This window comes from Meriones unguiculatus, chromosome 17 (genome assembly GCF_030254825.1).
Source record: "Meriones unguiculatus strain TT.TT164.6M chromosome 17, Bangor_MerUng_6.1, whole genome shotgun sequence".
NCBI classification, from domain to species: domain Eukaryota; kingdom Metazoa; phylum Chordata; class Mammalia; order Rodentia; family Muridae; genus Meriones; species Meriones unguiculatus.
The window spans coordinates 98,129,480-98,143,261 of NC_083364.1; the positions used below are offsets into that span (position 1 = coordinate 98,129,480).

At 48.2% G+C, this 13,782-nt stretch overlaps 1 protein-coding gene across 3 annotated transcripts in view; it reads right to left on the minus strand.

The window, feature by feature from the left end:
- The window catches only part of Dscam (DS cell adhesion molecule), a 547,677-nt gene that overhangs the window by 102,131 nt on the left and 431,764 nt on the right, over window positions 1–13,782 (minus strand). For all 3 annotated transcript variants that reach the window (XM_060370834.1, XM_060370835.1, XM_060370836.1), the window contains exon 16: window positions 5,048–5,118. In XM_060370834.1, coding sequence (XP_060226817.1) covers window positions 5,048–5,118 — 71 coding nt within the window. The remainder of the gene's footprint in view (window positions 1–5,047; window positions 5,119–13,782) is intronic.

The following is a 13,782-nucleotide window of genomic DNA, read 5'->3' on the forward strand; positions in this document are numbered from 1 at the left end:
TGAGGACTACCTGGGCTTACCGCCTCTGCCTCCCACAGGTACCTGTGTATTGGGCAGCCCTTGACCAACCCACAGGGATTTCAGGCCCTGACACAGGTACGGGATAGGGGAAGGCAGCTGAAGCACATGCTGGTACAAGCAGCGTCTGTGGTTCATGTGCGTGCGCAGCTGCTGGCCCGGCTGCACGCTCCTTCCTCCCCATCGTCCTGCCTTCTCAAAGGGAGTGAACACCGGCCGTTTGATTTATTTTTATACATCCTAGCAGGAAAAACGAGCTTGGTACTATGTTTTTTAATGGCAAAACCCTATCACCTAGAATCTAAACATAAAACATCTCTGTTAATCATCTTGAGGCTGGCCCCTGCTCATGCTGGAGAGCTTGCCAAGAGCTAGGGTGTTGCTCTCATTCTCCGAGGCCTGGGTCCTTGAGGCAGGCTTATCCTGTGGCTGGGATAAGCTGCTTGCCTGATGATGGTGGACAGAGGGAGGCAGAGAGCACTTTCCAAATGGAGCAGTAAGCAAGGTGGCTCCTGTTTGAAATGCACACAGTATCTACATGTAAGTTCATGACCCTGGTCTTTCTGTGACGTACAAAGGTGTTCAAGACAAAAGACGGGTATACGAACATTTTAACACGAGGCTGAATGATGGCATGGGGTTTGTGCTTTTCTTCACAAATATTCATTTCCTTCCTGCTCAGGAGTGAGCCCTCTCAGAGCCTGTACTTCCTGGTCCACCTTGGGGGGGTTCAGAAAATCCCCCCCACCTCCATGGGGGATGAGGATGGCCTGAAGCCAGTTTGGTTTTGGTTTTGGTTTTTTGTTTTTGGTCTTGTTGAAGGGAAAGAGATTAGATCTGCTAATATTAGAAGGACTGACAATTCCTTATGTATCTGTGAGAGATGTATTCATTTTTAATAAAGCATGCATAACTCCAACCAGAACCAGTGGATTAATTCATGAAAGCAAATGCAAATTTGTCATCTATCATAGCCTCAGGATTAAGGAAATGGCTGACAAAATTAAGTAGCATGTACTTCAAGACAACTTTTTAATTTTAACTATTGTAGGAGAGAGGAATGCTGACCTAGGTTTATAATCTAGAAATAAAACGCTAGTAGGTAGACTTTGAATGCATATTTTCTCAAGCCTCATCATGTCAGGTGACATTTACCCCATGAGGTTGGAAGGCAGAGTAAAAGGAATTCATGTTTCTCTCGGCTTGTAGGCATGAGCTACCCAAATGGTGGTCCCCAGCCTGACACCTGTCTGTCAACCTTCAGATTCTGGGCAAATCTCTCCAATGTGTGGGTTAGTCATCTGGCTGTATTCAGTGCCAGGGCTCAGTGGCAGGATGGCAGGAAGTTCAGCATGCCAGGAGAGGAAGGCTCAGAAGCACAGCTGCCAGGCGCCCGGGAGCAGGGCCATTCGAAGTCACTTTCCCAGCGTGCCAAAGTCTCCTGGTCAGAGGGCTTTGATGGAGGATCCTGAAGTTCAGGCTGATGGATGCGGCTTGAAGTTCACTAAACCTTCACCGTTGTCAGCCGCAACGCTGCAGTTTGTTTCCACATGTCACGGGCTGTGTCTCCGTGTGAAGGCTCATCCCCGAGACATGGAGATGACGCCTCACCGCACAGGTCCCCGGGGATGGGGCAGGGGATGATTGGAAAGCATTCTTCTGAGCCCTCTGAGCACACACTTCAGTGTCTCGTGGAAACCATTTGGGATTCTAAGTGAAAATTCCACTTACTAAATGACATCTTCACAGTGTCTGGTGCCGAGGAGGAGGTAGCGGTGGAGTTACCCTCAGGGTTTTGCTGGGAGCTATCAGCTTGCAACTGCTCTGAGCATGCCAGGACTGCAGCAATTGAAAAGGGCATACTTTGGAGACAGTCTATAAAGATTTCCCATCCGATGCAGAATTTTACAGCTGAAATACTTTCTCCTTTCAATTGCGGTCTTTTGAGACATCTAGGGTAATTATTTCAAATGCTGGGTGTTTCCTTTAGGAGTTGCTATGGCGTGCACGCGCACAAACACACACAATTCTAGCACTCGGGGGCCTGAGGCAGAACGATGGCGAGGCCTGGATCAGCCTGGGCTTCGTAGTGACCTCAAGGTCTGCACAGGCTGCACAGTGAGACGAGACTCTTGGTCTCAGGTGTGTAAAGAGAAAGACACTTCAGGAGATAGATGAGGCAGAATGTAGTCTACCAAACAAGTGTCTTTACTCAGATTTTTAAATGCTCTTTCTGATCTTGATTCACACACATGCCATTAATCTGCAGGTGACCTTCTCCTCCATGGCGTCCAGGACAGAACTAGGGAGCAGATTCTCATTGTTGTACATTTCTGTGTTAGCTGGACGTGTGCTGCTCTGACCTCCGCCAAGCCAGTGCTCTGTGCTTTCACTTAGGACATGCAGCCCCTTACCTTTCTACACACCCATCCTGCCTCGTTGTGGGGCAGGCTCTGGGGTGTTCCCCTGAGGGCTCACAGCTGTGGCTTGCAGCCATCTGTGCCTTATGAAAGCACCACAGATCTGTGAGCAGTCACCTTTCAGGGAGCTACAGCGGAAAGCATGTGAGGTGGCACAGCTCTGGCACCCACCAAGCTCCACATGTCCATCGGAGAACGAGGCAGGCCTTCACACGCTCTCCTCTGCACTATGCGTCTGAGCAGTGTGGTGACCTCTCCTCGGCTGCCTCTGAGCCCACGATGCTTCTCAGAGCTCCTTGGGATGAATCCGTGTCCTAGAGCAGTGCTCTCAACCACCCTAACACTGTGTCCTTTTAATGCAGTTCCTCGTGTTGTGGTGACCCCGACCTTAAAATTAGTTTTGTTGCTGCTTCATAGCTGTGATTTGGCCACTGTTATGAGTTATACCGTAATATCTGATATGAAGGCTATCTGATTTGTGACCATTGTGAAAGGGTCATTCAAGCCCCAAAGGGTCACAACCCACAGGCTGGAAACCACTAGCCAAGCCTTCACCCCACCTCACACGTTTTCTCCCCTCTTTACACCTTATCCACTGCTCACTCGCTAACTCCTTTTTCCCTCCTTCCTTCACTTATTCATGAACTCACCAAGAGTCATGTGGTGGGGAGCACACAGTGTCCCTGCATGTCCTTTAGAGCCGGCCACAGCTGGCCTGAAACAGTACTGCCCTGGAGAGTCTTTTCTGTCACCATCTGGGTACTCCTCATTCAGGGGGATGGTGCCCAGTCTGCCTGCCTGTTCAAGAGCCAGGCAGGGGGTGCTGGCAGCAGGGCTGTGCACCTCGCAGGACCCAACTTGGCTTTTCTTAGGAAAGCCAAGCGTGCTCTGCAGCCACAGAACCTTCATCCCTTTGGCTCTAGGAAGAATGAACTGTAACACACTGGCGTTGACTGCTGCCTTTTACGTTGGGACACAGTTCAAGGCCCCAGAAGTTTCCAATCTCAGCAACAAGAGGCAGATGCTCTGCAGATATCTGAAGATGATGTGCCCTTCATTCAGAGCCCCCCAGGGCTCTCAAGGCCACAGAAATGCCTGGTCCTTCCCAGGATCCAAATGCAAGTAGATACATGGAGCAACCGGCTGAAACTTCACAACCTCTATTCACGGCAGACTGAGCCAGCCTTCTGTTGTAGCCGGCTGGCTGTGCACAGGGTTAGGACGTGCTGAGAGCCTTTCATTGCACAGTGTGTGTGCTCACAGGAGTGGGCTGGTCACAAAGACTGAGGACGGCTCAGTCGCACTCCCGAGCCACACAGCATGCGATGCTGCCTGCTGCAAACACAGCTCGTTGGCCAGGGCTAAGAACGCTGACACACAGGGACTCCCCTCATCAACCCATGTCATCCCCTGAGGAGGCATGCGCTCCCCCAGTGGAAAGATGCTTCCCTTACATGTGTTCATCATTTCATGAAAGTGCCAACAGAGGAGAAAGAAGAGAGAAGGGGAAGAGAGGGGAGAAGAAGGGTGGGGAAGAGTGAGGAGGAAAAGGAAAGGCAGAGGAGGGGAAGAAAAGGAAAGAGAGAGGAGGAGAGAGAAAATGGGAGAGAAGAGAAGACCATGCTACTGACACACAGACAGAGCAGAAGCAGCAGGTGCATCTTCACGTGAGCATGGCTCAGTAACAGGTCCCTGATGCAGCAGTGTGGGACCCATACAGTCAACGCTGAGTACATCTCCAATGAGGTGGCCAGTTTCAGGTGTCTCACAGGTGAGGGCTATGACCTGCACCCGTGTGGGTCAGTGGCAGCCCAAACACTGGTCTATGACAAGTTTGCACCAAAGACGGACTCCACCATCGTCTTTACTGACAATGTTTACCCCCTGCCCTGGCTCTGGCTTGCTCCTCCCCATAAGCTAAGCAGCAGCCAATCTATATCTACAACTGTAGCCTGGGCCTCACTACCTGGTAGACAGCCGCTTCCCAGGCTCATGTCCATGTTCAGGAAGCCCAGGTGCTTGCTTGAGGGCACAGCTAGCTGATATCAGCATGGGGAGGTTCTCTCCTTCCTGCCATTGTGTGCCATGGGCTACACAGTGCTTTCTTCACTACTAAGAAGCACTGGAGGTTTGAAGTGATAAAACTGTACCACTCAGTCCGGAGGTACAGACCTCACTCTCTGTGGGAGACTGATCCTAGGAGCCTTGGTCACATTCTAAGGATGAAATGAGTATGGCAGGGCAACTTCACCCTTTGGAGACAGATGATTTACTACAGAGAAATTCAAACCATGGATAGCAAACATGCTTATGCCATGGAGTAGTGTTCGAGCTGAAGACGTGCTAACTGAAAGAGCAAGGACCATTACAAGAGTACTGACAAGTGTCACAGCCAGCTTAGTTTGTGTGAGCATAGGTGGGGATAATTCACAATGACACAGCCACCCTGACATGTTTCTCAGGACGAGTCCTTATCATCAAGCAACCACAGATGTACTGGAACACACACACACATTGTATAGAATGTTAGTATCCTGGTATCATGACAGGAGCGATGATGCTTGCACACTAAGAAAATTGTCAAAAACACATGTGTTGCCTCAGTTTACCTTCCAGGTAACCCTGATGCTCTGAGATGATGTGGGCTCCAAGTGGACTTCCTGAGGTGGACCATCAGGAGCTGTAGGGACCAAAAACACACAGGCAGGTTAGATGTAGGTTCAGAGTAGGACAGGAGGAATGACCACTGTATCTGTCATCTGGAATTTTGCTCTCAGGAGTAGCAGAAAGCTGCTGCCATTGGTGGACAGCCTTCTGTTTGTCTACTCATGGGGCTCATGACTCCCAGAGTCCTGACCCTGTAGCCCTCCTCAGTGTGCCTTTGGCTGTATGATTAATAACACCAAGTTAGATGAAGTAAGGGGTGAAATAGAACTCTCGAGACACATGTGTTACACAGCTCTGTGCCATCAAGGGCTTAGGGTGATGGCGTCGGTATCATCAAGATGGTCAGGGAAGGACTCCTCTAGGGCGGGTGCCTGTGTTCACTCTAGTTTCTCACACTCTGCAGTTAACAGCTCTCTTGAGGCAAGCTCTCAGGCCACAGATGGCGAAGAGACTAGCTTGTGGCTCACGAAAGCCCATTCCTAGCTGCTGTGGTGGTAAAAGCCACATCAGCTAGGGTTGCGCAGCTCATACCTGGGGGCTTTCCTGATGGAAAGCAATTTCTAACCAGGTTTTCATCCTCTGCTGATAGCTGCCAGGGACTGATGAGAGCCATTTCTGACAGTGTGGGATAGCAGGGTACAGATGGCAGAAGGACACGCAGGAGGCAAGACAGCAGGTGAGTCGGGGCTGATCATGCAGTGCTGAGGTGACAGGAGGAGGGAAGGAGATTGGGCCTAGGGAGGCCTCAGAGCAGACAAGGATGGGTTCCTTCTGCTGAAAGGGATCCATGTCATGGTGTCTGCACAAGTTTGGGGGCTCAGGGCTTTCCTCCTAGGCACCACCTCTTGTTGGCTGTGTTGTTTCATGTAAGTTAAATAATGTCTCTGTGACTCAGTTTCTCTTCTGTGTCATAGAATAGACTTATATCATAGGGACGTCATGAAAATGACGGGTTCAGTAAACAGACCAGGTACGATACTATAATTATCTCTTTAAGAAGGGGTGAGGAAGGGAGAAATCTAAGCCATAACCAGCTCAGGCAAACTTGAAGAAATACCCTCTTGGTTGAAGATGAAGAGGCCCTGGAGCCAGTGTGGAGACTGCAGGGCAGGACATCGCCACGCCCCAGAGGTAGACCCTTTCTGTTATAAGGAAGCAGGCTTACACATCACGCCTCTTTTCTTAAAGCAGACAGAAAAAGACCGACAATGGTCAAGTCATCCATAAAATACCACAAAACTTATGTCCATTTTAGGAGGCTCAGAACACCTAGCGAGACATAAAGTCCCTGCCAAGAGTTGTGATTCTGTATTGCTTACCGAATAATGCCAGAAAAAAAGTCTATGGGTGTACGATTCAGATGCAATCTTTAAGAATCTTTCTAACCTTGAGTTTGAACCTGCAGACACAGATACAGGGATTCTGAGGGCTGACTCTATCTGACAGCAAGGTTAGGTATTAACATACAAGCAGCAAAGAGGGTGCTGAAGGCTGCAAGCCCATAGGAGGAGCTTAGGAAATGGCCATGGCCCATGAAAGGAGTGTGCTCTGCACACAGGCAAGGATCATGATAATGTGGCTTAGGTGCATGATGGTACTCTACTCAGCCACATGGAGAGCAATGCAAGGAAATGGACGCGACTGGGGTTGGCCACATTAAGCAAATACATTTTATCTCAGCGGGACAGCAATCACACGTGCTTCTCATTTGTCGGCCCAATAGCTTAAATAGATACATAAATTCATGTGCGTACAGAGGACATGAAAGTAGAAACAAAACTGTCTAGAATCCAAAGGGGATGAATGGAGGATCAGGAAAAGAGGGAAGGTGGGTTAAAAACCGTAATTGTATAAGTGACCTTGCATATTTCATAAAAGAACACAAAATGAAGATAAGAAAGATGGATGCTCAAACTGCCAGTCAATGAGAAGAAAGGAGGTGGATCACTGCCATGCAAGGAGGGGTGGAAAGGACAGCTGAGTCCCACAGGCAGGGCTCATGAGAGGGAGGGAGCATGATGAAGCAACACCAAGAGATGAGGCCTGGGTGAGTACTGCTGTCCTGGTAACAGCAGGCTATCTGGGGCACAGCAGTTCCCTGGGTTGGGCCAGTCTGTGGGACCTTTTCCGGGGATATACTGGGTTGCCTAAGTCCGTCCCCTTTGCTTCGTTCCTTGTTCCTTGTGAGGGTTTCTCCAGACAGTGACTCAGACTCTGGTGTCTTGGGGCACACAGTTCTGTCTGTAAGGAGTAGGCCTTGCCTGGGCCCCTGGAAAAAGAGGTGTGGCTCCAGCGTATTCTGAAGCTCCCACCCATCTGAGTTACTGACTGCTCCCTGGACAGAGCCTCTCCCTTTTACTTCATGGTCTCCTGTTCACTGCATCTTTCCTGTATCCAATGCCTTGGCAGAATAAAAGCACACAGGCTTGGGACAATTCTGAGCCTTTGCCCTCACTTTCATGTTTCTCTCTAAAATTCCACCCTTGCTCAGGAGCTTCCACAGCCCTTATTCCCACGCAGGCACACCCTAGACCCGAGCATCCAGCCAGACCTGAGCATCCAGGGTTGCACTGGTCTTTGGTCTTCCAGGGACTCTCAGGAGCTGGGTCCAGAGGGTGTGCCCTCCTGCAATAAGGCACTTTGCAGAGGTGAGAAGAGAGCTCCTCCTTCTCCTCACCAGGTCCAGGCACAACTGCATAGCTGGGCACTGAGACCCTTGGGTTTACTAATCCACCGGGAAAAAGGCTCTCCCAGCATCAAAGCCACTTCCCAGCACCCACCACTGGGACCTTCACTGTTAGAGCCTTGCCTCTGAATTTTGCAAATCAAATACTCCTCATGGAAACTTGATGTGGAACAGATTTCTCCTCAGTGACAGAGAATCATGTGGCTCCTCTATTAAAAAGATTTCTTTTCCTGTTCTTAAGTATGGGTATGGGTGTGGGTATGTGCACATGAACTCAGTTCCTACAGAGGCCACAGGCAGCAAACGGCCCAGTGCTGAGCTACAGGTAGTACTGAGTCACCTGGCATCAACGCTGTGAACTAAAACTGGGACCTCGGACTGCTTCTAACTATTGAGCCATCATCTCTCCACACTTGATCAAAACCATTCTTGAAAAACTATTTTGAGCTGACCTTGTCAACTCTAACAGTGTCTCCACTTCTCTCGACGTCTTCTTTGAGGGAGGACTAAAGGTGACAGACAGAACTAACTGCGGTTTCTGCATCGCTATGAGAAATCCGTTTTAGCCATGAAAAGGATTCGCTTAATGTCAACCCTATCGATCTCCCAAAGGTTCTAACATCGCCACAAGCAACTTCTGTGAGGTGAAGTCCAGGCAGAGAGAACTCCTAATGCCGAAGTGGTGAGAACAAGTCACAAGTTATTGCACTAAATTTAAAAGTCATGCTGGCATTTGATACTTAAGAATTGGTTTGCACGTTTCCAAAATTTGAAGCTGTAACATAAAAAGGAGGGTGGAGGGTTTTTTAATTTTCAATTTTTAGCTTTATTTTAAATGTGTGTGTGTGTGTGTGTGTGTGTGTGTGTGTGTGTGTGTGTGTGCATGCTTATACATATGGGTTTATACACAAGAGTACAAGTGTCTATAAGAGGATGTTAGAGCCTTTGGAGCTGGAGCCACACAACATAGGTGTCCTTTGCAAGAACAGCAAACACTCGTAACTGCTGAGTCACCTCCCTACCCCTGGGAAGTTTGTTTTTGTGTGTGCTTTTCAAATTAAAATATGCTGCAGTTTCCGGGGTAGACAGAGATGGAGGAAAAGACTGATAATTGTGTCATTTCCCAGAGCTGACGAGCATGTGCTGGGTTAGGGCACTGTGGAGGTGAGCAAGGGCCGGAACCCATTCAGCGGTGTCCTCAGTAGCTAAATACTGGATCTGGTGTCAGAGCCCATCACACTGGGAGTGAGGGAAGAACAGGAGTGTTTCAGCCTTAAAGAGAAACAAAGTTCTTTTGTCTGCAGGAAAACGGACAACATTCCTAGGTGCATTAAGCAGCTTCAAAAAGATAAATGTCAGGTATGTTTTTTTTTTCCCTCATTTCTGTTTCCTTGATTTTATATAAACATATTAAGTCACGCCTGTATATGTGGCAGTTCAATGTGAAAGCTTTTACATAGTGGGTTAGGATCAAATAAAGGACTAGGAGCCACACAGATCTCAGTCTGTGTAGGGGTTGGGTTGTGAGAACAAGTTGTTTCTATGGGGAACGTTGCCAAGACCCTGCTCAGCAAAAACATGAAAATCATAATTTTCACACAATGTAGAGAGTAAATTCATGCAAAGCTACTGATGGAGTAATAATGCATTCATCTAAGCTATTTATTTATTTGGTACTATCACATGCCAATCATTATTCTGGGGCCTAAGATGAAGCAATAAAAAATGGAGGCAAGGGTTGCTGTGCATATGAAAGAGGGCTGAGGACAAACTGAAAGCATGAGCCAGAACACTGTATGTATGTGTATAGCATGGTGCTCAGGCTACTTTATGGAGAGTATTATGGGATGGGGGAAGGCTGTAGGAATGCTACAGTGAGCAATGAATGGAACCCTAATAGGGTGGTGACAAGATTTATAGAGATAATATTTAGGCAAAGAATAGAACATGGGGAGAGAGAAAAGGGAAGACCTCTAGAATATTCTAGAACATTTCCAGAGTTAGCATCAGGATGATGCTCCTGTGTATAAGGAGCAGCAAGAATGCTGATGGGTTCTCTAGGATTAATTTCTAAGTTCTCCCCCGAGGAAAGGTGAAAAGAATAGTTACTACACAAAACAGGAAATGGTTAAAGGCTCGGTCATGCATGTCTCTTGGAAAGCCAATGCGTCATGGTGACCTCTCTGAAACCCACACCATCTATCTCAAGCTAGTCTGCGAAAAGGCAGTGATATCCATGGTGCTTCAGCATAACTGAACTTCTACATTGCAACACAGATTCATAATGAAGGGGGTGAAGGGATCAGCCACCCCACACTCGGTCACAGTGTCACACGGCTTTCAGAATTTAGCTGGTAAGGAGAAGTGGCTCTCTGGCAAGGGTCAGCCATGGTATGACATGTCTGATCAGTATCACAGAGCCCCAGGAAGTCTGAGGCACTTCTTCTCCATTAAGAGCTGATCTTGTCAACTCTGATGCTCTCTCTACATACTCTGACTTCTCTTTTTGTGGGGACTGCGGGGGAGGCAAGAAGAGTGTGCTAAATGGTGCGATCTTTGCTACGTACTTGCTTTCTGAGGTCAAGTGCATTTAAGTGGTATGATTATTCACGTGGGCACTTTCATATAAAAATACCCGGAATTGAGGCTCAGAAGCAATGATATTTCCAACATTAGGAAGGAGCGCTGTGCTAATGGCAGCAATTTTTTCTTCAGGCAGCTTTCTGATGGATACTACAGGGGTCTTAAATGAGTTTCCCATGGTGCAAATATGTAAATTTGGGGTCTCAAACTTCTCCATAAAGGGTGATAATCTGGTTCTATACAATCTCTCTTCTATTTTTCTCTTAATTAAAAAAGTCTTTGGTGATTTCATGCACAAACAGTATGTTTAGATCACATCATTCTTTGTCACTGGGTAATGGCTGGAATTTGGTGCCCTTGTTTAAATTTGCTGATACTTCAGTCAAGGAAGGGAAGGACTGTTGTCAAGAGCAGGCCCATCATCAGAGAAAGGCCTCACACTGAGCTCCAGCTGCCAGCTGCCAACACAGAGGACCAACAGCAGTTGCTAGGGTAGGTGATGATGGTGGGTGTCCATATTTCAAATAGTGACACTGTCCTGTGTCCCTGTCTCCCTGAGGCCACACCCCTCCACAGATCATGGGAGCAGGAGGAAGGCCCCTGTGGTGGCAGTCAGAGCTGAGGAGGGAGGGGCTTACTCCACCTTGCTTCTTTTTCTCTCAGCCTGTTGCCTTACCCTTGTCCTCTTTTATCTCTTCTGTCTGAATATCTCATTTCAGACTTTTCCAAGATAGCCTAACAAGAACACACCCAGCCAAGTGTTTCCTAAGAACCAGAACTTTAATTTGTATAGAAACTGGCCACCAGACTCTGAGCCAGGAAACCATATTTTAGCGAAAGCGTATGCATTTCCCCTGCATCTGCACACGGTACAAGGGGCAATGAGCTCTCTTGGGCTATAAGGGATTCGCTCTACTTATAATGACACTATCCTTGTGGCCCACTCAGCTCCTGAAGGCCGCACCTCTTACTAAAAGGATATGGGAATTTGGTGAATTGGGGGTGTATCAGCATTCAGGCCCTAACATCCTTCAAAATCTTCAGTGTGGATTTAACAGCACATTATCATGTCAGCATGCATACAAACCACGATGATATATCATGTTGAAGAGTAGACACACACACACACACACACACACACACACACACACACACACCACAGTGAGAAGTCTTCTTTCATACCCGGAATACACACAGTTGAGCTATAAATAGTGAATATTCTCTGGTGTTGAAGGAGTCACAGCACAGCTCAGGACACTGGGGTCCACGGAGATGTGACAATGAATCTTATCTGCCATTATCATCGAGATCTTTGACTTGAGATGGGGAGACCTGGACCCTGAGTCCACCCAGAGACTGGGTAAGTGACTTCGCAGGGAGGGACTGTCCTTGTCCTGGCTCTTCTAGGAAAAGCACAGAAAAGGAGAGACAAAGTGTGGAAGGCTGAGCAGAGTGGGTGAGACAGCACGAACAGCAAGCCTGTAGCCTCAGAGTAGTCGAGGGGGCATGGACCCAGAGCTAAGCGCCTCACATGTGTGTCCTGAGCAGATGTGAGGTGACATGGTTAGGTGCCCAGCACAAGGGCTACAGCAGTGTTCATTGCTTTATTTGCAGGAAATCATCAGAAGGTTTTCTCCACATGGCTTCAGCTCCCTAAAGCCTTTGAGCATCACTAAAGGAGGAGCTGTTGTCTCTACAGACACTGCAGTCAGTTGGGCCCTTAGTCAGCGCAGTGGCATTTCCTCCTAGGAGTCACACATGGAAAGTGACTGATGCTAGCCATGCAAATCCCGCCCGAAGACAAAGCCTAGCTGCTAGTCTGTTCTCTTTCTTGCGTATCTGCCAAATCAGAGCCCAAGGGGCACTGCCCAAGCCAGCACCCAGGTAACACTCAAGAGCTAGTCAGGGAGCCAAGGGGGACAGGCTCTGTTTCTGTCTGCAGAGATACCTAGTGGCTGCCCTGCAGACCAGCACCCATAGCTGTCCACCTGGCCTTAGGGCTGCAGGGAGAGCTGCTGCCATGGCAACCACAGGCTGATGCAGAGGTGGGGAGGAAAGCACACAGCCTGCCACCACAGCAGCTTACAAAGGCAGTCAGGGGAGCACTGGGAAGAGGGCATGACAGGGGTCTGAGAGGACAGGAGGAGGGTGAGCGAGCATGTGGTCCAAAGCTACATTCTGGAGTGAAGAATGTGGGAAATTTCTTCTCTGAAAAGCTGGTATACTGTAACTCTAGAACTTTAGGGCTGGGTAAGCTAACGTTTAATAAGATTCGGTCTTTAATGAACCACATCCACACTCAGTGTCCACCTGTTTCTGAGTAAATCAAAGAACTTCCAGAACTTGGAATTTCCAGCGGTCAGGAAGATCCGCATAAGGAGGAAGAGGCACCAGACTTACCACGTGTATTTTATAGGTGAGAAGACACGAAGAGAGAGCCCAAAGACCAAACATGAAGGCATCCTGTCACCCGCTCTTAAAAACAATTTTCAAGATTGGATGTCTTCCTGCATTGAGAAACAGGCCCTTTATGGCCATTCTACCTTGAACACCCCCAATCTTGTCTGATCTTGGAAGCAAAGCAGGGTCAGACCTGGTTAGTCCTCGGATGGGAGAAATGGACCCTGCACTGTCCCCACATTTCACACTGAGCACATAACAAAGACTTACAATGCTGAGCCTGGGCTGTTCTGAAATCACACTTCTTAGATTTTAGCATGGGAAAATAATCTTTAAAACTGTCAAATGAAAGACTGCCATGTTCAGCCACGTGGGGATTCTAACTGTGTGGTAGGGTATGTCACCATGAACGATAGGAGAGTATTCCAGAGATAAAAGCACAGTGTCTGTGATGCACAGAGTGAGTAGTGGGAGGTCAATAATGACCTGGCTGAGGGCTGATGCCAACTTTTAGGTGAGTCTCAGTCACCGGAAGGTGATGGATGGTGGCCTGGCCTTGGAGCAAGATTTTGAGCATCTTTGATTGATGGTGGAAAAGTAAAGGTAGTTTGGAACATCAGCCACCCCATCTCTTTCCAAGAAATAAGCCAGACATTGGCCCCTTGCTTCACCCTAACAGGATCTCCAAACATTGTCTTTCTCTGCTCTTCCATGGGGCAGACCAACACTCAGTATCCAGTGGCTGCTATCCACGTTTTCAGTCCTCTGCTAAGCAGTTAATTCCATCCAGCCAGGCTGGAGTAGACATGTATGTCTCTGTGGGCACACGTGTCGGTATGAATGCTGGTGAGCATGCATGGATGTTTGTATGAGTGATGACACAAGTTACAAAATGATCTAGAAGATTCTGTCATATGCCCCTATGTGTCAGCTCCAGGTGACAGGATGGTAGAAGTTGCTTTGTCTGTTTCAAAATGCTTAGATGTGTCTTCAAAGTCTTCAACATTT